Source organism: Octodon degus, unplaced genomic scaffold (assembly GCF_000260255.1).
Source record: "Octodon degus isolate 3935 unplaced genomic scaffold, OctDeg1.0 scaffold00012, whole genome shotgun sequence".
Lineage (NCBI taxonomy): Eukaryota > Metazoa > Chordata > Mammalia > Rodentia > Octodontidae > Octodon > Octodon degus.
Window position 1 is genome coordinate 19311419 of NW_004524588.1, and position 26602 is coordinate 19338020.

The window sequence follows — 26602 nt, forward strand, 5'->3', positions numbered from 1 at the left end:
CGGCCACCGGAGGGGGCGACCAGAGCCAACCTGTTGCTCGTCCCGTCCCCGGGTGGCGGCACCGCGAGGCAATGCGGCACCCACCGCGCTCATAAAGTTCCGCGGGCAGGAAGTTTGTGCAGAGCGCGGCGAGGAGCACAGCAGCCGGGCCGCGGGCGTCCGTCCCGAGTGGAAGTCGGATTTTGTTGTTTTTTTTCTTGGACAGACACTGACCCTAGGTCTCTAGTCCCAAATGCACCGGCTCGTCTTCGTCTACAGTCTAATCTGCCTGAACTTCTGCAGCGCTCGGGACACTTCTGCGACTCCGCAGACCGCATCCATCAGAGCTTTGCGCAATGCCAAGCTTAGGCGAGATGGTAAGCGGCTCATTTATTTATTTTTTTTAATTGAAAAAAATATATGTTCTGCTTTAGGCAACCTTCTCTTGCCCCCGTTTTTCGCGGGAACGCGGACTGAATGCACTGTTTCGGGAGGTGATGACTGCGGGTCCCCAGTCCTAGGAGAACCCCTCCTTCCAGAACGGGGTTGGAAGTGTGGGGCGCGTCTGTGGGCGGCTGGAAGGGGCAGGTGGTCCCTCTCGCCAGACCCTAGAAAATCAGCTGTGCCCGCGTAGCCTTCATCCCAGACTGCTGCGTCTCTTCCACAGCTGGAGAAAGTTTGAGGCTGCGCCGTCCGGGTTCACACGCTTCACCTTTTGAACTGGAAGCTAGCGAAGCCCGGCACTAGGGATAGGTGGCCCTCGCCCGGTGGTGCTTATTTATGTGGGGGGTGGGGGGGGGGAGGAACTGCGCCAGCACCGTGGCTGAATGCGCAGCGGAGCGGCAGTGCGCCGCTGCGTTGTTTATTTTGGGGGCAGGCGGTGTTGCCCTTTCTTTCCCTTCAGTGACTTTCGCACCGGAGTCCTGAGTGGCTCAGATTCTCAGGCTGGGAGGAGGGCTGCGGCTTTCCAGGGTAGCGCAGGGACCCGGGCTTCTGCTGCAGTTTCCTTTCACCAAGTTTTCCAGCTGCTGGAAAGGAGCGGGCATCCCGACCCAGCTCTCTTGCACGAGGTCCCAAGGCCACGCGATTGTCTCTGTTTGCTCCGGAGGACACCTGGGTGCGGGGTTCCAGGGACGCTGGCTGGAGTTTATTTACTTCCTGGGGCTTCCACCACCATCTGAAGATGATTCAGCCTTTGCTATCTAGCTGCAGCTGGCGTTCCCAGCACTTTGCAGCTGTTCTTGCTTTGTACCTAAACAGACACGCAAGTTTTGGGCTTTCCCACATCAACACTCTTCTCTCCCCTCCTGGGTCGAGTTTCACCTCACCGCCCCCCCCACCTCCCCACCCCTACCCCCGCCCCCAGATCAGCGGGCTGCTCTTAGTGCTTTCACTGTTTGAGCTGGCAACAGCTGACTGTCTGGATAGATTCCTGTGAGCTGTCTCTTTCTCTCATGAGTTTTTTTTGGATGTATCTTTAATTTAGTCTTCACTGAAAAATTTTAGGACTTGGAAGAAAAAGCTAGAAATTTTGGCGAACTGTGGTAATCCCAGCCCTCAGGAGGCTGAGGCAGGAGGACTTTCCTGAGCTCAAGGCCAGCCTGGGTTTCATAGTAAATTCAAGGCCAGCCTGGCATACCTAAGGAGTTCAAGGCGGCCTGAACTACATAGCAAGAGTCTGTCTAAACAAAACAAATTAAAATAAACTAATCAAAACTTTGTTATATTTTTTGGTGACAAGTAACTTGGATTTCAGTGTGCTCAAGTAATCTGAAGTAGTAAGATACATGGCATGGGAGACCACAGCTCTCCTAAAATAGTGAGTTTTTAATGTGAAATATTCCAGGAGTGCATTTTTGACTATATAAAGGACAAAAACTGCTTACTAAACTCAAAAGTCAGTTTGGGCTTAAGATCAAATGCTTAGGGTTTGTTTTGCTCCTTAGTATTTTCACAAGAGACAAATATTTTCCGAGTGGATTTTTTTTTTAGACTTGTTAAAGTTTGGACTTTTTATGCCCTTTTAGCTGCATAGAGTAAAATGCCATTTATGATCTGCATGACTTCATAATTTTGTAATCCTTAGTCTCCAAAGTACATGTATCGGTTACAAGAAGTCAAGGACAGAATATGAAAAGTATGTAACCATTTTTCATTAACCCAAGATGCTGGTTAAACCCTAGGCATGTGGTCCTGAAGATTTTTTCTTTTTCTTTTGGAAGGGAATATTCTCACTTCAGATTTCACTGTTAAACTATTCGTCTTCCTACTTAATATGGGAAATGCTTTGTTTCATCCAGATTTTATAAACTGCCCTGTGTTTGTAGTTCTTTATATTTTAGCTAACATGTTTTAGTTACTCTAAAAATATGCGCATAGACATATACACTTTGATTAGTTCAAATTGTTCAATATTTTTCTCAATATCCATCTCCTCTTAGAAACAACATGGAGGAAAAGTAAACATTCAAAAATCATTTTATGTGGACTAAAACTAATGAGTACTCCCAATGGGTTATTAGTTTGAAAAGTTTTCAAATGGCAGATATTCTTGAATTTCTGTGCCTTCTCGGAGAACATCATTGATGCTTCAGAGAGAGTATGACTGGGCCTCAGAAAGTGAGAAAGCCTTAGGCATTAAAATATTTTGTGTTCCTCCAGAGAGGCAGTATCCATCAACAGATATATAGTATATCTGTGATGCTGACATTTCATAGGGAGGGTGATTAGAAAAATGCCTAAAATGATTTTTTGAGAGTCTATGGTTGATAATCAAAGAGATCGAGAAATAATTCCAGAGAATTTTGATGAGAGACTAGGGAAAAGAGCTCTGGAAAGCATCTGGGTATCAGCAGGAAATCCTGGTGACAATAGTTGAGCTGACAGAAACTAGGAACTTACTAAGTTAAGCCATGCGTCTGCTTTCCAAAATTCTCAGCTTTCTTTCCCAAATTTCCTTAATGGCTCATTGGAGAAGAAAATATTCATGACATTTTGATTATCAGGTTTAAAAAATGAAATGGTCTTCATTCCGGAATGGAGAAAATTGCAGGCTGCACCACTGCTTGGTCAGGTTTTTAAACTTTTGGACTTGAAACTATCAAAGGTTGGGGATACATGGGAGGAGGAAAAGTCAAAGAGTGGACTTCTCAGGGAGATTGGTACCTGTCTGTATTCTGTGTATCCATCCATCCATCCATCCATCCATCTGTCCATCCATCCATCCATCCATCCATCCATCCGTCTGTCCATCCATTCATCCATCCATCTATCCATTTATCTGTCCATCTATCCATCCATATATCCATCTATTTATACATTCATCCATCCACCTATAAGTAAAAAGAGGCATGATGCATTTTGGCACAGTACTTGTATCTGGAGCAGGACATAACTATAATATATGCTTGAGGAAGACTTGGGTGTGGAATACAGTAAGGGGAAATACAGAAAATAAAAATTTTCCAAACATGAATTTAGGGGCTTCGAAAATGTATCAAATTACATATGGTTGACAATCACAATTAATCAGTAGCTGTGACTCTTGAGTGACTCTTATCTGGCAGTGGAAGCATCTTTGTAGCTCACTAACATACATTTGTTCCTGCTCACATCCTTGGTTGCTGCCTAACGTTGGGATCAAGAAAGGAACAAAAAAGGGAATTGTCTTGCAAAAAAGGCACATGGTGTGTTGGAGTCTGTCCAACTGAGTACAAAAAAGCCCTCATCTTTGGTTCATGTCTAATAGCTTCAGAGAACTGGAGTAGCTAGGAAATGATAGGCAGACACATGGAGTTAGGACTGCGATAGTCTTCTGCCATCATAGGAGGTTGGTCTGCCTTCATCTTCTGGCCTTCCCAAAGACTCCAGTACAATCATCTCTTGTTCTAAGGAATATCTCCAGAATGTTCCATCTGTAGAAAGACTGAAAGTGGCCTAGTGAAGGAGGGTACTTGAAACTTAGTCCCTCTCTCCAGGGGAATCAAGCTTCTACTATAAGAAAGATTGAAGTATAATAATTTGAAGAACATTACTGAATGTTTATAAAATGGTACCTCAGTTCACAAATATAATTTGTTTTATAATTTTGGGGAAGGTACCCAGGGTTGTGTTGGTCACCCGGTATAAAGTTTGTGAAGGGAAACAAAATTCTGTTGAGCACTTTTGAGAATGGAATTGTTTGCAAACAGAAGCTTCATGAACAGAGATTTTTTTTTTTTCAGTACCAGGGATTGAACTCAGGACCATGCACTTGCCAGGCAGGCACTTATTCTACAGAGGTATCTCCCTGGCCCATGAACCGACATCTTACTGTGTTTCTTTTTATCAAATTTATTTTTCTTACAATAAATTGATTTACTTTTGATACTCATTCCTCAAAACAAGGAAAAAATTCATTTTAACAGTAGTGCCTGCATATTTGTACTTTAGTGCCTCTGCAGTTGGTGCTTTTGCAATAATAACTGGTGTGAACTCATACTGTGGGTCAAGAAGTATAAAGATAGCAATTAACTGACATGGTTACTTAGTTATTTAAAAGTCTAACTAGATAGAACTTCCGGAGTATGGGTTTAAAAATACAAGTGTGACCTTTTGTTGCTTTGCCAAAATACAGGTGTTGCTGATAAATGATTCTAGACTTAGTTCTCTTTGGTTAATATAATGGTACTTCAGTCAGCTAGTCTCATTATCCAGTGACAGTAAAGCAGTTGATTTTTTTGTAAACTGAACTACTTGTTTCACGAATTCTAAGAATGAAAGCATGGGCAGAAAAAGGAATTTAGGAAAGTGTTTATTGGAAATAACTATATCTTGGAGATACTCACCAGAAGAGAACTCCAGAAGGATTGCTCACATGTGCTCTTTGTCTTGGTCTGACAGATAAGCAGGGTGCAAGAGGCTTTGTAGAAGTAAAAAAAAAAAAAAAAATCAGTTACTTAGCTGGAAACCATGAAGCCTGCATTTCTAAATTATTCTAGCCCAGATAGCCAAGAATAGCTGCCAACTCACCTAGCATACTCTGCCTAAGAGCGCTCTTCCTGGTAGGAAGAATATTTGTCTATTTTTGTCTTAGCTTTCATTTTGTTATTGTGGTTTCTTCTACATTGTTAAGTTTAACTGTGATTTGAAGTAGCTCCTACTAGGATGTCTGTGCTAGTTTCTTTTCATCCAGGCAACTGTCTTTCCAGCTGTGTATAAGGTAGGCTAGCTCAGTGGTGCACAACTTGGGTTGTGTGTGCCACAGGGGGCTGTTTGACGTCCAGGGAAGCTGTCACAGTTTATCCTCACCCGGCTCCCTGAATTGCCAATTACACTCTATTACAACAGGCCTGTAGTTTTATTAATTGCACTGTCATAGACTTCAAAGTAGTGAAGCTTCTTTCTTAAATAATATGGCATTCTTTTATTATAACTGAGAACAGAACATCGACTTTGTTGCTAAGATCAGAGATTAAACAGAAAGCAGCACACCAGGACAATATAAACAAATTATTTGTAAGTATTTGAAATCTTAGAATCACTCTAATGTCTGAATATCTTGTTCTTGTGTAATCATAGCTTGTGCTTGACATTAAGGATATTAAAAGTTCTGTTTCAGTTACTATTATCTTGTTGCTGAGACAAATATCCAACACTCAAAATGAAGGAAGGAAAGGTTTATTTAGCTCACAGTTACTGGAGGTTTCAGTCCATATTCAGCTGGCTCCAAGGTAGTATGGCACATGGCAGAGGCCAACCTTTCATGGCAGTGGCGAAGAGCAGAGAGCAAAGGGAGTGGCAGCAGCCCAGGCAGCTAGCCAGCACCTCTCCCCTCCTTACATTGTAATGCAAATTACCTGCCCCAGGACAGGTCCAGCACCCACACCCACAATAATCAGTCACAAATTCCAGAAGCAGCCCCACGACTGCATGAGGCTTTTGGGGGACACGTAGACACAAAGCATAATGGATTCATAATCTTATAAAGCAGAGCCTCAATTCTACACTTTTCAGCTCAACATGGGCATGACTTGCCACCAAGGACATTATTTCACTGAAATCCTTTTAGAGTTGAGAGTTTAGGTAGGTGTCTGGATGTTGCACAGGAGAAGATGCCGCTGGGTTGTGAACTGCAGTACTGACCACTGTAAGGTCATTGCATGAAGACAAGTCTTGTCTGCAGGACCTTGTCTTTTGGTGAATGAATGAAAGTAACATTGCATGTTTTCAGAGCAGTGGGACCTAGCCATGCAGCAGAGCCCTCTGAGTCCTCCATCACTTCTGGCCAGTGAGAAGCCTCATCATGCCGTGGTGCAGGATCCGAACATGTGCACTCAGGGCCTTGCCAGTGTGAGTCTTGCAAGCTGAGTCAGAATGCTCATGACCTTTCCTCTGGAGCTTGCTCTTAAATGTTCTCCGTTGCAATGGTCTGGTCACTTCAATAGACAATTCCTGAATGCCTTCATGAAATCATTTTATTAAAATAGGAAAGTTTTTGGTAGGCTAGTAAGGAGATGTCTCTGACTCACATATGCTATAACATTTAGCTACTACGTTAATCTCTCGCAAAATATCAAGGTGGTTTTAGGGTAGTGTTGAGTTGGTGTCTAAGTTGCCTAATCTTTTCAAACTTTTCCTTTTGAAGTGATTCTTTACTTAATTTAGATTTTCACCAAACACAAAAGATAACACAAATAGTTCTTTAGCCTGGAATCTTCCATTAACTTTTGCCTTATTACTTACTTGAGGTTTAGTTTTTTTGCTTCCCTAATATCCTCCATATCTTGTGTTAGATGCTCAGTTGTCTAGGACAATATGCACAAAACATACATGATTCCTGCCAGTGTGCAACTTATAATTGGTCTCAAGTATTAGGCTTAATTTTGTACAGCGTGCTGGAGAGTGAAATGAATCTGTAGAATTGTTTTAAAAGGCAAGGAACAAGGCAACCACACACATTAGCATCAGGTTCTTAGCCCCCTTTTCAACACAACTCCAAATTTATCTCCAACATTCTGTCCACATACTGTAGTTGAGATACAGTGGAAAAGCCCTCTATAGTGTGATAGACACTTTCACGGGCATTGAATTATAGGAATTCACAAGAGCCATGTATTGGAGACTTTAGAGTTTGGAAAGCCTTCCTGAGGAATAGCATCTGAACCAGCAATGAAAGATGAGCAAGAGTCAAGAAGTTGGGCGGGATTGAAAGGGAGGGTGACTTGAGTTTCCCAGCAGATAGAACAACACTTCGCAAGATTTGGAGGTGCAAATCCAGGTAAGCAAGTGTCTGTTAGTGAAAGATATGGAAAGCAAAGTGAAGGAATTTGGCCCTGATGCTGAGGGCAATGGGAAGCCTTTGAGATTGGATCAGGAGACAGACATGGCGCCATGTGTGTTGGAAGACTGAGCGCTCTGTTCCCGAGAGGAAGCCGAGCTAGTGCTGTGGTCAGCCCAGTGGCAAGACTCCGCACCACCTGAGGAGTGTGGACAGACTGCCTTATTTCACTGTCAGTTGATAGTACAGGATAGGGATTTTCCTACTGAACTTCCTCCAAATAGTCTGTGCCCCCTGCCTGGTGATATTCTTGAGATCCTTTTCTCCTAAATGACTGAATGACTGCAGCTCAGCATGAGAGATATTATTTTGTTAATTCTAACTGAGGTATCACTAAGAAAATGTCAAGGGTGAAAGTAAGCTGTGTAGGGTTTGACAGTACTTTCAGTTATTTCAGATATTTACATTTCAGATGAGATCAGGCACGTTCAGGATGGTAGGGATGGCCTTAGACTACATTTCAGAATTAATGGCATTTGAAAGGCAGCATTTTGTAGTTAAAATTATAGAAAACAAAAGCTATATAAAATTATATTAAATAGATTTTGTGTAATGAACAATTTAAGCCAAAGAAAGGAAGAAGGAGAATATATCGTAGCAATAAGATCAGGTCCGAGACAAATGCTGCAGCGAAAATGTCCTGCCTCTCTGTGTAGTATTTCCAGACCCAAAGCAAGCCATAAATAAAGCAATAAGCCCAGAGGACACTGCAGTGCACATGCGCTGTGCGCACACAAGAATAAAGCAATAAGCCCAGAGGACACTGCAGTGCACATGCGCTGTGCACACACAAGAAATATTTTCTCCTGAGAACTTTTTTGGAAGAATTAAACATGCTTTGTTTCCTACAAGCACCAGTGGTAGGTACTGTAATATATCTTTGCCCTATCTTCACTCTGGTATGATGACATCAATATATTAACTTCACTATGGATGGATTATTAACGTGCCCTTTGGTGATTTGTGAGGCAGGCAGCTGAGTGACTTTACATCGAGGGTGTGGGAAGCTCTGTGGAGGTCATGCAGCCCCAGCGTGTGAGCTGGCTTTCATCACAGGGGTGAACTTTTCTCAGATTTTAAGGGTTTTTTTATTTACTTGAACACTTTTATAGAGCATCACTATGAAAGTTGGTAGTGTTCAATACATGTTTTGCTTTTAACTTGAAAGGACTTGTTTGAAATATTCATTTTCTGCTTAATTTTCAAACTTGTATATGCCTATCATGTGCAGTGTGTGGTTCTGAGCGACATTTGCATCACGCCGTGGCCACGCCGAGGCAATCGTTGCACACATTTGCACACATCCTCATCAATATGTGCGTGTGCTGAGAATGCTCCAGATGAACTCTTGGTGATTCTCAAGGACGGATTGCTGTTATGAACTGTAGTCTTCATACTGTACACAGTAAGATCCAGATTATTAAAATCTGAAATCCACATGCCTTCTCTGGCCTGGGAACTTGGGGACCATTGTTGAATCTGTGCTGTGAACAGAATTCACTACTGTGTTGGTTCTGAACAAGCTTTTTCACACCCAGTGTGAGAAAACGCTGACAGTTTCTGCAATTCATTGAAACATTTAACAAACAGCATTGAAACAATGTGGTGATGTGGAATTTAGCCATTTGGCAAAGTCAGATTTGGAAAACTAAATAAAGCAAGGAATAAACAGCAGATTCAGGTAAAATCTGAAATCACCATCACAGTGTGTATAACTGCATTTATGAAGTTCCTACGGTAGACACAGGGAGACTGTTTGTCTTTTCCTTCTATATAATGCCATCATACTTATTCACGTGGTTTCCATATCTACACTGAACAGAAGCATGGAATTTCAGGAGATATTTGGATTGAGTTATTCCCACTATTAACATTACCACAATAGCTAAGGATTTTCTTGCCTTCTTTTGTTTCTAGGTCTTAGAAATTTTTCATGAGACCTGCACAAGCACAGCCAGCTTAGGCTTCTTATTGAATAAGAAGTAAACGATCCCAACCTATTTCTATATCTCTCCAGGAAATTGCTATATTACAACCAGTACAGCTCATGATTTTTAAAATGATGTGCTTGGGCCATAAAGGAAAGTTCATATTCTGAATCTGATAGGTTTACCAAATTCATAAGCTAGACATGCTGCTTGCTTAAGAATAAAGTGGAGTCCAGCCAGGAAAGTGAGACTGTCTGTCACAAATATCTATAGAGAAGAATGATTGTACTTTGGAGGACAATAAAGCATTAGTATCACTCTTCTACTGGTAACTAAGAGCCCTCTGGTAGTCAAGAGGCAGCTGAACAGGATCCTTATTGGCACTTTGTATTAGACTTTACTGGATTCAAAATCTCAGTAGATTGAATGAAGACATAGACAACACATACACCTGGCAAATTTTAGTTGTAAAGTTAACAGATAGATTGAATTAGATACAGACACTAGAAGATTTGATATGAAGGCCAGACAGTCAACATTGATGCTTCTCAGCCCGTGTAGTCTCTATTGAAACTACTCAGTGCTATCAGTGTGGCATAAGGGCAGGCGTAGGAATGGTATGTGAGTAGGGATGGCTGAAAAGCTTTAAATGTCGGTAAAACTTTCTTTACAAAAACAAACAATGAACCTACTGGTGAAAGTTTTCGAAGAATCCACATGTTCTTGTGTTGAAATACGGGGCTGAATGATCAAGATGAAATTTAGCTGGAACAGATGCAAAATCTATTTCTTCAGTAGAAACTAAAAGCAGCTGCACTATTATAGCACCAAAGAACCTGGTTTACAGCAGCTCATGTTATGACAGACACATAGATACGTGTCGATATCCACGGATCTCTATCTCCTGAATAATCTAGCTGGACAAAGGCTCTGCTACAGTGAGTGCTGTGGTTGTCTCAGTGCAAACCTGATCCTCACTCTACTGCTTTGTTCGAAACAGGGAGACACCAACACTGTGCATGTCGGGCTTCTTTCTGGTCAATCTGTGCTTGAGTGTGTTGTCCTCTCAGTCCCTCTCCTTTGCCTGATTCCACCTCTTGGTGATTCTGTTAGCCCCATCACTTGAATCTGTAAGATTCACTGCTGTTTTGAATCTTTCCTCTTTCCCTTCTTGGTGGATCTGTGCCCTTGGCCAAAAGGATGCTCCAGATCCTTGCTCTGTCTCATAGCACACACACAAGTCGCTTCGCTGTTTCTCATCACTGTATCACCAGATCAGCTTCCTCGGTCTCACCACCACTCTGCATCTGTACTCCCTTTCATCTCCTGTACCCACGTGAAATCCTCCGTAGTTCACCACTGAATGTTTTGGACGGACTTAGTAAGACACGTCCAAGCTCCTTCTGTGGTTGACCCGTTTCTTCTTGAAAGAGTCTCTTTCCTTGATTGGTAATTGGCTCTGAGTTTGCCTTAACTGTCTCTAAATGACAGGTCTGAATAAGTGCCTGAAGTAGAGCCAAAACTAGCACAGTACATTCTAGGTTCTTTGGAGAAGCAAGATTGTAAAAGGCTTTAAAAGATATTTTATATTTCAGTTTTCTCCTGTAACTGTTATGAACAGTAAAAAAGGAATATTTTTATAAAGTCATGAGCATTCTGTTAATATAAAAATGCTAATTTTTTAAAAAACTTAAATAACAGAACTACCACATTGCAGCTTAGCAAGCCCTACAACGCCAACATTGTGTGGATAAAACACTGCTTTAAGCATAAACATTGTTCTATGTCTATTGAATATATATATCAATCTTTTTCTTCCATTTTAGATACAGTTTGTTCTTTTCTTTTTTCATTACTGAGGTCTGTTGGGGCTTCCTACCTGCCTCAGAAACACTGGCATGTTTTCTGAGGCTCTAAACCCTGCCTGCTCTTCTTACTTTTCTCACTGGTTATCTCTCGGGAATCTTGTCTTATCCAAAATGTTAATTGTTGCTTATGTGTATATAAATCTTCAGTGGGCATTTTCTCTTCTGCTTCTTTATTGTGTCCTTAGACTTGGGTTGGTTTTTTCTTTTTTTTTTTTTTTTAATTTTATTGACTGGGTTTATAATTAGCGAACTCACTGGTACATAAAACCCTATAATTCATCAAGTAATAATGCCAAATAATTGTTTTTAAAATGATTAAATTTGTTTTGTTTGCAGAACCGGGGATTGAACTCAGGCCCTTGCCCTTGCCAGGCAAGCGCTTACACTACTGAGTCATCTCCCCGGCCCTAAACTGTTTCTCTGGTGGTGCACTCTTTAGCAGTACTAATCCTTTCATGGTTGCTGGTCAAGACACATCGCAGTGGCTTTGGGGTGAGCCGCTCCGTGATTATACAGATCAAGTGTTGCATTTTAGATGCAGAGATCCCCCTGCTCTGAATCGCTTTATGTAGTCCCAGGCCTCTCCCAGTACAATCACTTACTCCTTTCATTTAACCTCCTATTTCTATCATGAAATAAGTACAATAGCACTGATTTGTTTATTTGCATAGATGATATCGGCTGATATGTGTGTGCTAACTCACAACGAGGTGGTGTGTCCTCTTTGTCCATTTCACTGGCTGGCACTCAAAAGAAAATTAATAAAGTTTGAAACCAAAAAGTCAATGTTGTCTTTCTGCCAGAAGATTGGGCCACACCAGCACACTGACTATAACGTTGTGGGAGCGAGGGTGCAAGCAAGAGAGAAACATATGGGCAGGAAATGCCTTCCAGTGAACACGAAGTGATCAAATATACGTTACGCTTTTAAGATAAGCGATCCTCCTGACTGTGAGTACATGAAAGGAATACCTCATATTTCGCAAGTACTTCTAGCATGACAAAATACTTTCTTATTGATGATAAGCAGTAGCAGAGGCCTCGGTGTGGAGCTCAGGCTTACATGTTTGAAGCCCTGGGTTCTACCACTGGTGCTACTAAAATTAGAAACAACAAAAACAGCGACTACAGTGACGTGGAGTGAAGGGTCAATGCTGTTTCCAAAATGACTTTGTTGAAAATCCTAAGTCAGGAAAAAATCCTATGTCATGAAAATTCTATGACGCAGAATTTTCAAATTCTATGTCAGATAAAAGATAGCATGCTTGGTTGGCTTAGAATTGCCAGCAATAAGACAGGGCTTGTCGCCTTGCCAGTGGTTAGATTTTGGCTCACAGATGCTGATGTCAACCATCCCTCTCTAGAACTGCATAAGAATTAATATGTGGTGACAGTTTGTCACAGAAGCCACAGGAAACTAATATTAGGTTTTTCATATGAAAGACAAATAGCTGGTTGGTTTGGTGAGTCCAAATTCACAAACATTTATCAACTTTCATAGTCCAGTAAATCTATATTAACAGTTTAGTTATCCATTCAGAGTCCTACCCCTGAGAATTCTGTAGTTGACAAACCTCATTTCTGTCCTATCTCCCTGTCAGAAGGTCTGAAAATCTGACTCTGAATCTTACCTTCTACTCAGATGATGAAAGGGACAGTAAACCTATTTCATTAAAGTTGATTCTTAAAGCTGTCTCTTCATCCAGTCTGTCATTTAATCATTTGTTGGCTGGTGTTTGTTCATTTGTTTATTCCATAAATAAATATTTCATTTTGAATCCACTCTCTGTTCATTTCTGTACTGGAGTCTGCATATAAAGTATTGAAAATGATGTGATAAATATTTTGTTAATTATGTGATTATGTAATAATAAAAACTACTATCCTCTACAGATTTCTTACTACTGCACTATATATATATATATATATATATATATATCGAAATAGTTTAAAAAAAAGCATTAGAAATGATACAAAGTATCACTAAACAATGTAATAGGAATCCAACAATGATTGCTGTACTCAATGATGTTATCTTCAAATTAATTGTTCAGGTTACCAGATATAAAGGTGCAAAATTGGTTAAAAATAAAGCAAGACAAAAACAATGAAAAAAGTTATAAGAAATTAAAAAGGGAAAAAAAAGTTAAGACCTAACTGCTCCTTATAAATGATCAGGAGAAATTGTCTGGACCTGAAAGAATAAATCAAACCTGAAAGGTACGATAGATTCTGTGAAAAGGAAGGAACTTGTTCACTGGGAAGGAAAAGCTGGGTGAGGAGAAGGGCAGAGTATATTGATGTAGTATGATTATTAGTTATAACGATGACCTTGGTGTGCATTAGGTAGTAGAAATGAGGAAAAGATGGATCTGGATGAAATATTTGCAAATACTAAAATTATTAGTAATTTTAAGTATAGGGCAAAAATCAGAAAATTCCAGTTGAATTTCTGAGCCCAAGACTTCCAGCTGAAAAACTGGACCTAGATCTTGTCTTGGTAGATCATCATTGTCCAAGAAAGAGTATATAAGCCAAATTTATTTTAAAAATGTTACTAGCGAATTAAAAGAGCAAAAGTGCATGAAATTAACTTTGATAAATTTATATAACATATTTTGTTTCAGTATCAACTAAGTATTTCTAATATATTGAGATGTCTTTTAGAAGTCTTTGGATTGCACAAAGTCTTTAAAAACCTTCCATGAATTGTACCTTTGCAGCACATCTGATTCTAGACTAGTCACATTTCAATGAGTAGGGCAGGCCCGGCATCTAGCTCAGGGGCACAGTGCCTGCCTAGCAAGCGTGAGGTCCTCAGTTCAATTCCCAGTACAAAAAATAAATAAATGTGCAGGGCCATCTGTGACCATGCCGCCTGGATGTGCCCCATCTCATCAAATCTGCAATGCCAAGCAGGGTTCCCATGAGTGATGTGGGACATCACAGTTGTAAATATGAAGATCACTTACTCAGCCTAGCAGGAGTTATTGATCTATTTCCAATATTTAAAACAAGCTCTTACAGTTTGCAAGTGCACTTGTCTGTTTTCTTGTTTCAATATGTTGAGGTCAACTAAGACACTTTATAGAGAGATCAACAATTCAACATGGAAAATTCTATGTAGCTTGTATTTGGGCTTACTCTTGTGCCACTGTCAGTGCAGATGGCATTTCTGGTTACTTTCACATTTTCTTCAAGAATTAAAAAAATATTACAGCCACTTAATAAACTCAAAATCAACTCACCTAGCTAGTCAGTAAAAAAAAAAATTTGAGAAAAACAAAATTCTTCCATTCGTGTGTAAATTTGATATAAAGTAATCTCTATCACTTTAGATTTCTTAGCATGTATTTGGAGCATGTTATTTTCGGAAAATTAAATGTTATGAAAACTGTTACACATTGAAAAAATTTAGGTTTCCTGTTTATAATGTGGTCTGAAATTTAAGTGATTAATAGAGGTTATTATATAAATATAAACCATTCTTACTTTTGTCAAGTATCGTAGTTACCCAGGTATTCAGTGGCTTTTTGACCTGGCCTTAAACTTACATATAATTTGGACAAGCAGAACTATTCTATTAAGTAAAATGACTTGTACCAGTGTTTTATTTTTTCATTAACTGGCTTTAGGAACATCTCATTGAATTCTCTTTCCATGAGGGGCTCATTATAATAATGATGACCTATAAAACTTTCAGTGATGTAAAATTTACTTTTATTTGTAGAGAACTCAATCCAAATGGTACATTCTGATGTCTCATCACAAGAAAGACCACAACATAATGTACCTAATTTTCAAAACAACTACACAGGATTAGAAAGTCTTGTTCTAGCAGTTCCATGTGTGTCTTGTGTTGTTGAAAACAGTTTATTCCAAAGGCACATTTCATTTTTTAGCAAAGAAGTGATTTTAAAAACAGTCATATTTTAAGCGTACCTTAGTGCCTGGTGTGTACCATTTTTGTTTACTTCTACCTGAAATTACATCATTTCTTTTTATGTTTATGTTGTATCTTCCCCCTAAAAATATAAGCTCTTTAGGGATATGGACTTAGCCTCTTTGTGCCTGGCTGGTGTCACAGAAGTACTCAGTAAGTATTTGCTGAATAATTTTATGAAATCAATGTAGTATAATTCAAAGAAAGTTCAGCTTCAGCAACAAACAAGGCTTAAGGTTTAGGTTCTTTTCCTCATATGGCCCTTAGCAAAGCACTATTACATAATCTTATATTCAGAATTTTATGTACCTTTTCTTAAAGAAAGTGCCCCCCCTTTGGATAAGTGCCAGCTATTAGGACATCTGTACCATCAGTAGTAAGGCCTCTCTCTTGTCATTTGAAGCTTGCTCTGGAGAAATGTGGAAACAACTGAAAGTATACTCTGGAAATGAACAAATCAGCATAGGAGGAGCTCTGTTACTGCAAGAGCTGGATTAACCACACGGTCCAGTCGCACATAAAACATTCGAAGTGTCTCATCCCCACAGTAATTGTACTGTTGCTGTGATAATTTCCTGGCACATGCTTCTGCCCACCATCGAGATGTGCATATCCCAAAGGTCTGCTGGATTCTTTCCCAAACATATGCCATCCAATTGTACAGTTACATAATTAAACATTGTATTACACAGCAAAGTATAAAAATAAAACAGGAAATGTTGTCTGTATCATATGTAATGGAATGTTTCTACCAACTCCAGTGGTGAGTTGCTTAAAAGATCATTAGGTTAGTGTAATAATCTGCTTGAGTTTCAATAAGAGAATATCACAGATGTGGTGGTTTTTAAACAACATATTTATTTCTGATAGTTTTAGAAGCTGGGAAGTTCAAGATCAAGTTGCCATGAAATTCATTTTCTGACGAGGCCACTATTCTGGGTTATACTGGTCACCTTCCTTCTGCAGCCTCACGTGGTCTTTGCTCTTCGCCTCTTTGTGTGACAGCATAGAGAGGGCAAGGGTTTCTCTTCTTTATGCAAGGGCGCGCATCCTCCCTGAGGAGCGCCCTATCCAAGTGAGCTTTAGATGCGTATGGCTTCACTGATCTCTTTATATTTTTCTCTGCTTTTAGGAGACAAAAAATAGATTTATGGATAACTTATGGTTGTAGCTTATGAATTTATGATTAGAAAGAATTTTATTAGTGTGAGACACACTCAAGAAAAGGCCTGTATGCCTCATTAGAGCTCAGTCACAGGAATGTACATTTATACCTTATTCTGTCATAAAACGCAAAGCTCTCCATTTTAACTGGCATTTTAATCGATCTGCTACTAGTCCAGCTATGCTGAATGAAAGGGTTAACACTGTGTGTTTGGAAAATAGTATCTCAAAGAGATACATGCATTGTTTCACGTTGCATCCAATTTAGATCAGCAGAGCTTAATGAAATCCATTAACTTGTAAAGAAAATCTAGCCTGTGAAAGATTGTAAGGAATAATGATTAAGGGTGACAAGACCTCAGTCAGGGTCCTGCCCCTGCCACTTGCTAGAAGTGTATTCAGCTGCTCTTGGATTCAGAATTAATGACATTAATAACACAACCACGTATGTTATGAAGTGAATGTGAAGATTAAATGGTTGCTGTATATAAAACATGTATCACAGTATCAAGGCAACAGAATTTAATAAATGAAGGAGAACTTAGATACCTATATTAAATTGTGTATTTAGTAGGGTAGCTTCTCATGTTTACACAATTTTTAGCATATCTTAAATGACCAAAAATATATCTTGCTATGAATGGTAGTAACCACTATGAGAATGATGTATTTACATCATGCCATCTCCGACTCCTAAATTTTACTGCTGGAAAGCTTCTTAGAAACAGGTGTGTTCATCTTGTTACTTATGGTCAATAAAGCATCACATAGAGCACAGGTGGGACTTAAATATTTTCTCTTTTCATCTCTTGCTCTTTCTATGGCCTTTCTGTGTCCCCTGTCTATTGGTAGGTGTGTCAATTGCCAATCTCAGTACAGATCAAAGAGAACAGTTAACGTGACTTTGCTAGCAACGTATTGGTTGAGTTTCAGAGTTGTTTTCAGTGTGGACTTTTATGTGGTAAATATAATGGCTGTACTTTTTAACCTTTAATAAAAAGTAGTGATAAGAGTTAAGAGTTTATGGGGTTGGCCTGATAGCTCAGCGGACTAAAGCACCTGCTTAGGTAGAGTGCAGTGGCTGGGTTTAATCCCAGCCATGCCATGCTAGCCCCATGCCCAGGGTGCACTGAGACTGCAATTGAGACTGGGCATGGTGGTGGGCAGCTGAAAACAAGAGAATTGCTATGAGTCTAATCTAGGTAGTGAGACCCTGAAAATCCTGTAGACCCTGGAGACCCGTCCCTCACCATACACACACAAAATAACCAAAAACCAAAAGAGTTGAGAATTTATGGTTTTCCATTTTGGTTGTCATTATTACTTATAACCTTAGCCTCCTGTGTTCCACTACCTGGGGCATATGTGTTCAAGCACACTTTAGGCCGGGAAAGTGGGCAGCCTGTTTATAGGATAGCAGTCTACTCAGCAATCTGTTTCCTGTATATAAAAACATGAATCTAAATGCACACAGAAGCCAGGATGAAATTCATTCCTCACCTGCCAATCAAAGCTTCTGTTATTGCCTAAACATAGTGCAAACTAATCTTTGGGAGAAACATAAAAACTGAACCTTCTTTAAATAAACTTAACTGGATTTGAAAAATAGAGAACTCAGTTTTACAATGCAACCAAAGGAAAAGAAAAGATGAATCCTTTTCTGGTTTTAAGCAGGGATTTGAAGTGAGCTGTGTTTGATTCATAGTCATTTAATGAATGTTCACTGTAGATCAGGCACTGGGCCTGCTGGGTAGTGCGGGGGCAAGATTCTCCACCTAAAGGTGGCTTGTGTGGTCTGCAGAGTCTCAAGGCTGGTGGGTTAAATGCTTTAATTCTTCAAGCACTGGCTCTAGATCCCTTTGTAATGCGTATTTGCTCCTCTCTAGCACTTTCTGCAGTACATAGGCTAGGAACGGATCCTGGATATTGTTTTATCATAAACCCAAATGTCTAATTGATTTTCTAAAGCAGGCCAGGCAAATAGTTTTTGATATGGAGGTGCTCCTTAGAGCATAAAGGAAATTATAGCTTCCTTTCAAAATTAAAATGAACAGCTCCTCCTCAGAAATATAAAGTACATCAGATCTTGTTTTTTTTTTTTTTTTTTTTTTTTTCTTTTAGGGGGACAGGAGAGAACTAGTTAATGAACCCAGGGCCTTTTCACTGGGCTGCATCTTGAATGCTGCTGCTGCTGCTGCTCCTCCTCCTCATCTTCTCCTCCTCCTCTCCTCCTCCTCTTCTCTTCGTCCTCTTCTCCTCCTCCTCTTCTCCTTCTCCCCTCCTCCTTCTCTTCTTCTCCTCCTCTTCTTCCTCCTCCTCTTCCTCCTCCTCTTAATCTTCCTTCTCCTTCTTCTACTCCTCCTCTTCTTCTTCTCCTCCTCCTCCTCTTCTCCTGTTCCTCTCTTCCTCCTCCTCCGCTTTTCCTCCTGCTCCTCCTCCTCTTCCTCTTCCTCCTCCTCCTTCTTCTTCCTATTACTGTTTTGATATAGGGTTTCACTAAATCACCAAGTTTTCCAGTCTGGGCTTGAACTTTCAGTGCTCCTTCCTCAGCCCTGCATCCCACCCCACCCCCATACGGGGATTCATTCCAAACTAGATCTTTCAAATTATATGTTTAGTGGAGGAAAATATCAATTTCCCTACAAAGCATTAATGGTCATACCCTGTTTCTTATATAGTAGTCTCTCACTATTTAGCAGGTCAACTTTTGTGGACTCACTGTTTCACAGGTTTTCAAAAAAATATTAATCTAAATTATTTAGCATCAACTTTTCACTATACCACGGGATTTTGCAGTACCGTGCCTAATGTGTATATTGTTAAAATTACATGGATTTATGAGTTTAGAAATTGGTTAAGAACATTAGAAGTGTTTTTAAAAGTGTGGGAACTAGTCAAAGAGTGTGGAAAGGGTTTATAAAGCATATATATATATATATATGAAAACATAATGTTACTACTTCACTGATTTTCACTTATAGTGGTGGTGGTTAGAACATAACCTCCATGATAAGTGGGGGACCACTGTATAGTCTAATAATGCAAGACATAAGGAAAATCTTTTGAGCTCCCTAAAAATAAGCAGGGCATCGCCTCTCTATAAACTGTGAGCACCAGGTTACCAAGGGGCACACAGCTTTCAGCGACACCCTTCTCCCTAGAGTACTCCCTGTAGGGAGGAGGAGAATTTGAGGTCCACTTAGGACCCCCAAATTGAGGTGACTTTGACGTCCTAGTGCAGACAGAACCCATGCCATTGTCCTCTGTTGCGCCTCATGTGGCTCCTACAGGCAGCGCTGGCCACATGGGGTGAGTCGTGAAGAGTCAGCCTCCTTCAGAGGATTTTGAAAAGACATAAAGGACTTCTTGAATGCACTTTCTTGCTCTAGTTACAAAGAAGTTCCTAAGAACTTAGCTTTTCCTAAAGCAGTCAATTACACCTCAAACTCTCATTTAGCCAAATCAAAACCTTAGAAACTTCGAGACAGAACTCATGAGATTAGAAATCCCATAGATGGATCTTACAAATATTAACTGCTCGTATGTTGTTAGTAAGGTGTAGGGGCAGAAAGACAAGATGTTGATCTCAGAAATTACAGGTACCTGTGTGTATGTGGATATGCATGTGTGTACGTATTTATACATATGAGCCTCAATAGATATACGGAACACATTCATATGGTCAGATTTTCTCATATAACATAAAGATAGCCGTGTAAATATAGGCATGGTGTCACTAATAGTGTGGTTTAATATGATCAATGTCAAAACACAGTTCTTAAAAGGAAGGCTGCTAACCCTACAGATAGAAGTCCTTTGAATCTCAAAAGTGATATTCAAATTAAGATTAGAAATAGGGTAGATGCATTAGTTTCTGAGAATACTGTGTCAAATTTTTTACAATCTTTGTAGGTGAAAACAAAGGGAATTTATTCTCTTGTAATTCTGAAGACCAAAGGTCCACAACTAAAGTTGTGGCAGGACTGTGTAGTTAAGTTGTCTCAATGGAGCACTTTCGGAACATGGTGTTTGGCTGCTGGCATTACTGGGCTTTGGCCCCAACCCCCCAACCTCTGCCTTCATGGCCCCATTGCCCTTTTTCCTTCTGTGGGACCCATATTCCTTGACCTCCATCTTCTAAGGGCACTCAACCTCATGTGGATAATTCACAATAAATTCCACTCAGGATCCTAAACTCAGTCACAGGTATGAACACATGTGCACCTGGGGTGGGGAGGACATCATTCGATCACAGATGGAGATGTTTTGCAAAACTAAGTATGAGGATTTCACCACAGGCTGAAAAACTAGACTAAGCAGAGAAGGGTGGCAGGGAAGAGAAGGCATATCCCATAGTAAGTGAAGTGATGCCAGAGAACAGTGAGAGTCGTGTTTGCGGGAGAGGACAGTGAAGCCAACAATAAGAAGGTGGGGCTCCTCCTTCCCTCCCTGGAAATCATGGAAGACTCCTCCCTCCCACCCTGGAAGCCATGGAAAAGTGAACTGGAGCCACTGAGAATCATATACAAATGTGCTAACATCTACCAGATGAGATCATAAAAGCCCCCAAAGAGCTATTGACTATGAGAATGAAAAAAAAGGAGAAAACTCAGCAGTAAAACTGATCATCCCAATTTGCAATTGGTTGGTTTTCCATTCCCTTGAAGAGAATTCCAAATGCCCAGATACCTAGGCAGGGCTTAGGATATTAAAAGCACTAAGGCCATTAGAAGATAGAAGTGATTTGTTGGGTTTGATGTGTTGCTTCTCTTCCTAGTATGCTATCGAGAGGGATGCACTTGGAATACAGCAGCTCCCGAGAGAGCTTGACATTACAGCCCTCTGCATTGCAGGGTGAACAGGACACGGAAGGAAAAGGAATCACTTTGAAGTTAGCTTAAGGAGTGTTTCCTTCAGATGTTAGTTGGATGAAGAAGAGAGTGATAGTCCTAAACTTCTAGAAATATACTTCTGAGCACTCTTTGACCTAGGATTATTGGGTGGAATAGATAACTGTTGGATTAGGGCCAGCCATATGCCTCAGTGGACTAAAGCACCTGCTTAGGCAGGCAGGGAACCAGGATTTGATCTCCAGTTAGCTATGTGGGCCCTGTCCCTGGGGAGCATTGAGACAGGTGATTGAGACTGGTTGTGTTGGTACACACCTGTAATCCCAGCACTTGGGAGGCTGAAAACAGGAGGATCATGATGAATCTGACCTGTGCAGTGAGATCCTCTAGACTCTGTACTAAATACATAAAAAAGAAGAAAATTGTTGGATTTGCTGGATTTTTCATGATCTAAATGATTTTGTTTAAGCTCAATATCTTTAAGCTGTCTTTTCCCAAATACTGATGTATGAATCTCCCTATAATTCTTTGCATTTTGTGCTAAAATAATTTTCTCTAATTGTGACCTTACTCAAGTAGCTTGGTTATATTTGCTCTTTGTTTTATGGTAATGACAGATAAACAAAATGCTAATTGGCATTACAATTTTGAGCTATATTTATTCTCATATTCAAACGGTTTAATTAGAATTTAATTTGCACAACAGCATGAGTAGTTGTCATCCTAATATTTCCTTTGGCTTTTTTGGTTTATAGAACATTATTTATTAAGACATGGCAAAAGCTCAGAGCTTTGTCACTGAATGGCTTTTGAGAAAGAGAGTTCTGTTAACCAAGAGAATATGAAGCTGATTCCAATGACGCTGTTGTATGTGCTGTTTTTGTTTTAGATGAAAAATATTACTGGATTATCCTAGCTTTTGTGTTAGTCTTTAGTGTTTGCAATTAGATTGTTGTCACAGGAGCTTATGTCTCATTCAGTACAGATTCCTATAAACTTTGGTTTTTTTTTTTTCCTTTAAAAAGTTGTTTCTTCACTGATTTTAAACGATAAGTGACAATTTCTTTGTAAGGACTAAGCTTGTGTAGAAGAAGGCAGGTCTGAGCAGCCTTCTATCAGCACACTGAGGTGAAACACGGGCAGGAATCTGTAGCACATCATCCAGAGACTTCCTGGTGTCACCCAGGATGGAGCGTCCTCTGCTCAGGTCCTCGCCCTCCAAGGGGAGAAAGTGTCCTCTTTGTCACCACTGACCACTGCTGTGGGGTGCCTGCTGCTTGCCCAGGACCAGCAGCGGGCATCTCGGTGGGGCCCTGGGAGCCACCCCTGCACGTCAGCTCTAGGTTCCTGTCGCCCTTGTAAACTTACTCTGTCCTCAAGGTGCGTAAACATGGGTCCTGCCAGGTGCACATTTATCTCTTAGACTATTTCTAGTGATGAATTATTATAATTTTGTGAGTTCTGTTAAATGATGAGTACTTGCTAGGGAAAAAAATCACAAAAAACACAAAGTATTGAGTTTTTAATATCTATTGAGTATTTAAAAAGCATCAAAATTTTCAAAATCAACTGGTTTTTAGTGTACAAACTCTAAAAAGGACATCAGAAATAATATTTTCTGCAACTAATCAGATAGTACTTTCTCCTAAGGCTCCTGAGCGTGCCTTTTCCCATTTATTATCTTTCTTAACCCTTCAGCCTTATGCACTAGAAGTGGCCGCCCCACCCTCAGCCCCTTTAGGATGCTCTGAGAGTTCAGAGGGGCCAGGGGATTCCCGTGTAAGGAATTAGGGATCTGTGCACTACTACCAGTGTCCTTACTGTCCACATAATCCTAATTTGTGGGTACATCAAAAAGTTCATGATGCTACAGGATTGTCAGAGCAGATAATGAAAGGACCAAATGGAGTCATGGAATTTCATAGAATTTCTCTGAAAACACTGTATCATGAAATGTATGATATGACTGCACTGTTTGTTTAATAAGATACTCATTTTATTTAGAAGTGACATATTCAGACCAGCAAAAATGAAAGGTGGCTCAGCTGAGGCTGTGCATCTCAGTGACATGAAGAAGTAGATTTTTCTGAACACAGGAAGGAAGCACATTTGCTGGCAGTGGGAACATAAACAGAGACATAAAGGTGGGGCAGAAAGGACAGCTTGCTGGAGCATGGGGTAGTCGTCTGTTCGGAGCAAGTGAGTGTCACTTTATCCGGTACAGTTCTTCCAGATATGATCAAGTTTAGGATTTTGATGCAAAAAGGTCATTTTGAATTGTCCAGATAAGCCCTAAATGCCATGACAAGTGTTCTTGTAAGAAAGAGGCAGAAGAGGTTAGACAGGCAGAACAGGACCTCGGGCCACAATGAGAAGACAGAAGCAGATTGGAGCAGTGGATGCGACCCTGAGCGGGGAAATGCTGCCCACTGCCCTCAGCAGGAAGAGGCAAGGGGTGGATCTGCCCCAGACCCTCGGGAGGGAAAGAACTCTGCCAATTAATACGGTGATTTCTGGCCTCTGGCCTCCAACACTGTGGGAGAACACATTCGTGTCGCTCTAAGCCCCTACATTTGAGGTGATACTGCGTGTTGTGTCAGCGAGGCTTCGGGATCTGGTGTGCGTGACGCATGAGGACTAGAAGGATGTGCAGGAGCAGATCTGTCAGCAGTCTTTGGGCAGGGCCATGTTCTATTCTCAGTGCAATGGGAAAGGCTTCCACTGGAGAATTGTAAACAGATTATTTTGGTTTCTGGCTGTCAAGAGGGTAGTAGCTTATGGTGGAGAAAAGATATCGCATAGATGAGTTAAGAGTAGAAAAAACTAGTAATGGTTAAGTTGAAGCCATCACAGTCAAAAATAAGGTTGACCTGACCTGGAATGGAGGTAGTAGGGATGGAGCAAAGTAACTTAATCCAGATTATATGTTTAGGGTGATGCCAACGCAAGCAGCTAATGAATTGGGTGGGACACCTGAGGACGGGGGGACCTTGAGTTGAGTGCAAGTAAGCCTATTAAATTAATGATAAAGTAGCCACTGAATTCTACTGTAGAAAGGAAACATGTCTGATTTTTTAAATAAATTCTTCTTTTGTAAACAAAAGTTTTCTTTTGTAAACTATCTATAAAATGCATTGCATCTAAGGTATTTTTCTGTTTTCTGATACTTCAGCTCAGCTATAATGGGAAGGATACTGGAAGGCTTTTTTGGTGGATTTTGAGGAAATGTATTGAGGATTCTGAGGCACGTGCCAATCTGTGTTCATCTCCCCTAAAAACGGTAGCATGACAGCTTGGAAACTCCAGAGCCGTTCATGGCCCCACGTGTGTGGACATTCTAAGAAGAGAACGAAATGTCTCTGTGCTACTGGTGTATTGTGAGCATTGTGAAGAAAGTGAGTATTTATTATAAATTTAATGTTTATAATAATGTACACAGCAGGTATTCCCTGCTAGTTGTAGTTCACTAATAAAGGGTAAAAGTTGAAAATATACTTTTTTAGTATTTAAATAGGATGAGGAAAAATTTTTTATACATATTACTTAATTTTTATGATTTGGGAAAGAAGTTTTATAAGATAACCAGAATTCAAAATCAATTTGATGTCAATATTATTAATCTACTTAAATGTTAATATTAATCTACTTAAATGTTATTTAAGTAGATAATTTTAATGAGTGGTGATACTTAGCTATTATATTAATACAGTAGCAATGATATTTAACTGTAGTAAACATAGAATGAAGAAACTTTATTGACAATTGCAGTAGGCTGAGCATTATTATTATATTTTTTGGGAAGAGGGCACAACATGTGGTGCCAGGGATGGAACTGCTGTCCCCTGCAACAGCCTAAGCATGCCTGAGCAGGTGCTTTAGACTGCTGAGCTATCTCACCAGCCCCTGGGTATTATTTTTTAATCATATGCTATTGACTTAATCTTCATGGTTAATTCTAGCTAATGGACACCAGTGGACAGTCTGGGTCATGTCAATGAAGAGTCTGTGTACTTACCACTCTCTTCCCAGCTGCAGCCACCTTGGAGTTCAGATGGTGGAGCTGGGACAGGGTGACTCAAACTACTTGAAATTTTGTATGAGCAGTAAACATTTTGAATTAAGCTACTGAGGTATCAAGGTTATTTCGTTACTGTAGCACAGTTTATCCTGTCCTAATATAGGCAGTGCATGAAGTGTTGTACATCATATCATTATATCCTCAGAACATCTTAGAAAGGTAGGTTTAATATGAGGGACCTGCATTTCATTTTGACAGAGCAGCAAAGTATACTCTTGTAATTTCCAAGGAAGCCTAATCATTTGTTAGTTGAGGAGAGAATTATGATCTCAGCCAACGCATCAATACTCAGCATAAAGAATTTGCCAGCGAGGTACAGTGGTTCGTGGCTGAAAGCCCAGCGACAGAGGAGGCTGTGGAAGAGGGACTGCCTGGATATCCTAGCATGATGTTGACTTAAAACTTATAGAAAAGAAACATGAAATAAAAAGGGCTGGGGATGTTTCTTAATGCCCTTTGGGTTTAATTCTCAGTAGCAAAGAAGCAACTTCAAAATAATGGGGTAAAGTTGTGTCTCATTTGCAATAACTACCTTATCGGTCTACTTTCCTTATAGGATGCTTTTATTTGCCTGCCTTTCTCATGTCAAAAAGGATAAAAAGCACAGGATTATGGAAAAGATAAATAATAGGAAACAGGAAGAAATTATAAAAAATAAGAGCTGTTAGGTGAAAAGGTCAGAAAAGGCCTACACCAAATCCAAACTGATGTCTTCATGGTTATGAAAAGTAAAGAAGTGTTGTATATTGTTACACCGTCTACAAGACCTGTATAATTATAGGATCTGGAATACATAGATACTCCAAAATATTTATTCAAATAATGAGCTAGGTGCACCTTGAGCTGATGATTTACCACCCAGAGTAGTGACAAAGGAGAGGAAAATGCTGTAAATGGAATTTTGTTTTCAATTTACAAGAAGTGGTACTTCTGGTCTCATGATTATGCCTTGAAGGGATTAGAAGAAATGCCATCTAATTTCCTTAGACATAGTCATTGTCCCAGTGTTTTCCTTTAAACATTCTAGATGGCAGTGAACTGGAAAGAAAATGAGATGCTTGGTGATCTGCTTTCTGATAAGAAAACTTCTAGGCTAAAATTCTCATTTGAGGACTTCTGGTCAAGTAGAGATAAAACTGACAGAGGATAGCAAAATGAACCTTTGGATGCATGTATCAAGAAAGAAAACAAGAAATTATCATAGTAATATCTGAAATTGATTTGAAAAAATACATGTCAAGATTACACTACTTTGTAGAATTTCTTTGAAAAATAAGCATGGTTTAATTCCATTTTATTGGCATTCTCATTGATTATGTATAATTTTACCTAACCATTTAAAAATTTTTTTTTTTTTTATTTTAGGGAAGGGTCTCAGGGTGTTCAGGGTCTCACTACTAGATTGGACTCATAGTGATCCTCCTGTTTACAGCCTACCAAGAGCTGAGATTACAGGCGCGCACCACCACACCCA

General features: G+C 40.0%; 1 protein-coding gene across 2 annotated transcripts in view; it reads left to right on the top strand.

The window, feature by feature from the left end:
- The first annotated feature begins 6 nt into the window (after positions 1–6).
- Pdgfd (platelet derived growth factor D) overlaps positions 7–26602 on the top strand; it is a 232152-nt gene continuing 205556 nt past the window's right edge. For both annotated transcript variants that reach the window (XM_004626141.2, XM_023709548.1), the window contains exon 1: positions 7–356. In XM_004626141.2, coding sequence (XP_004626198.1) covers positions 233–356 — 124 coding nt within the window. In that variant the 5' untranslated portion in view covers positions 7–232. The remainder of the gene's footprint in view (positions 357–26602) is intronic.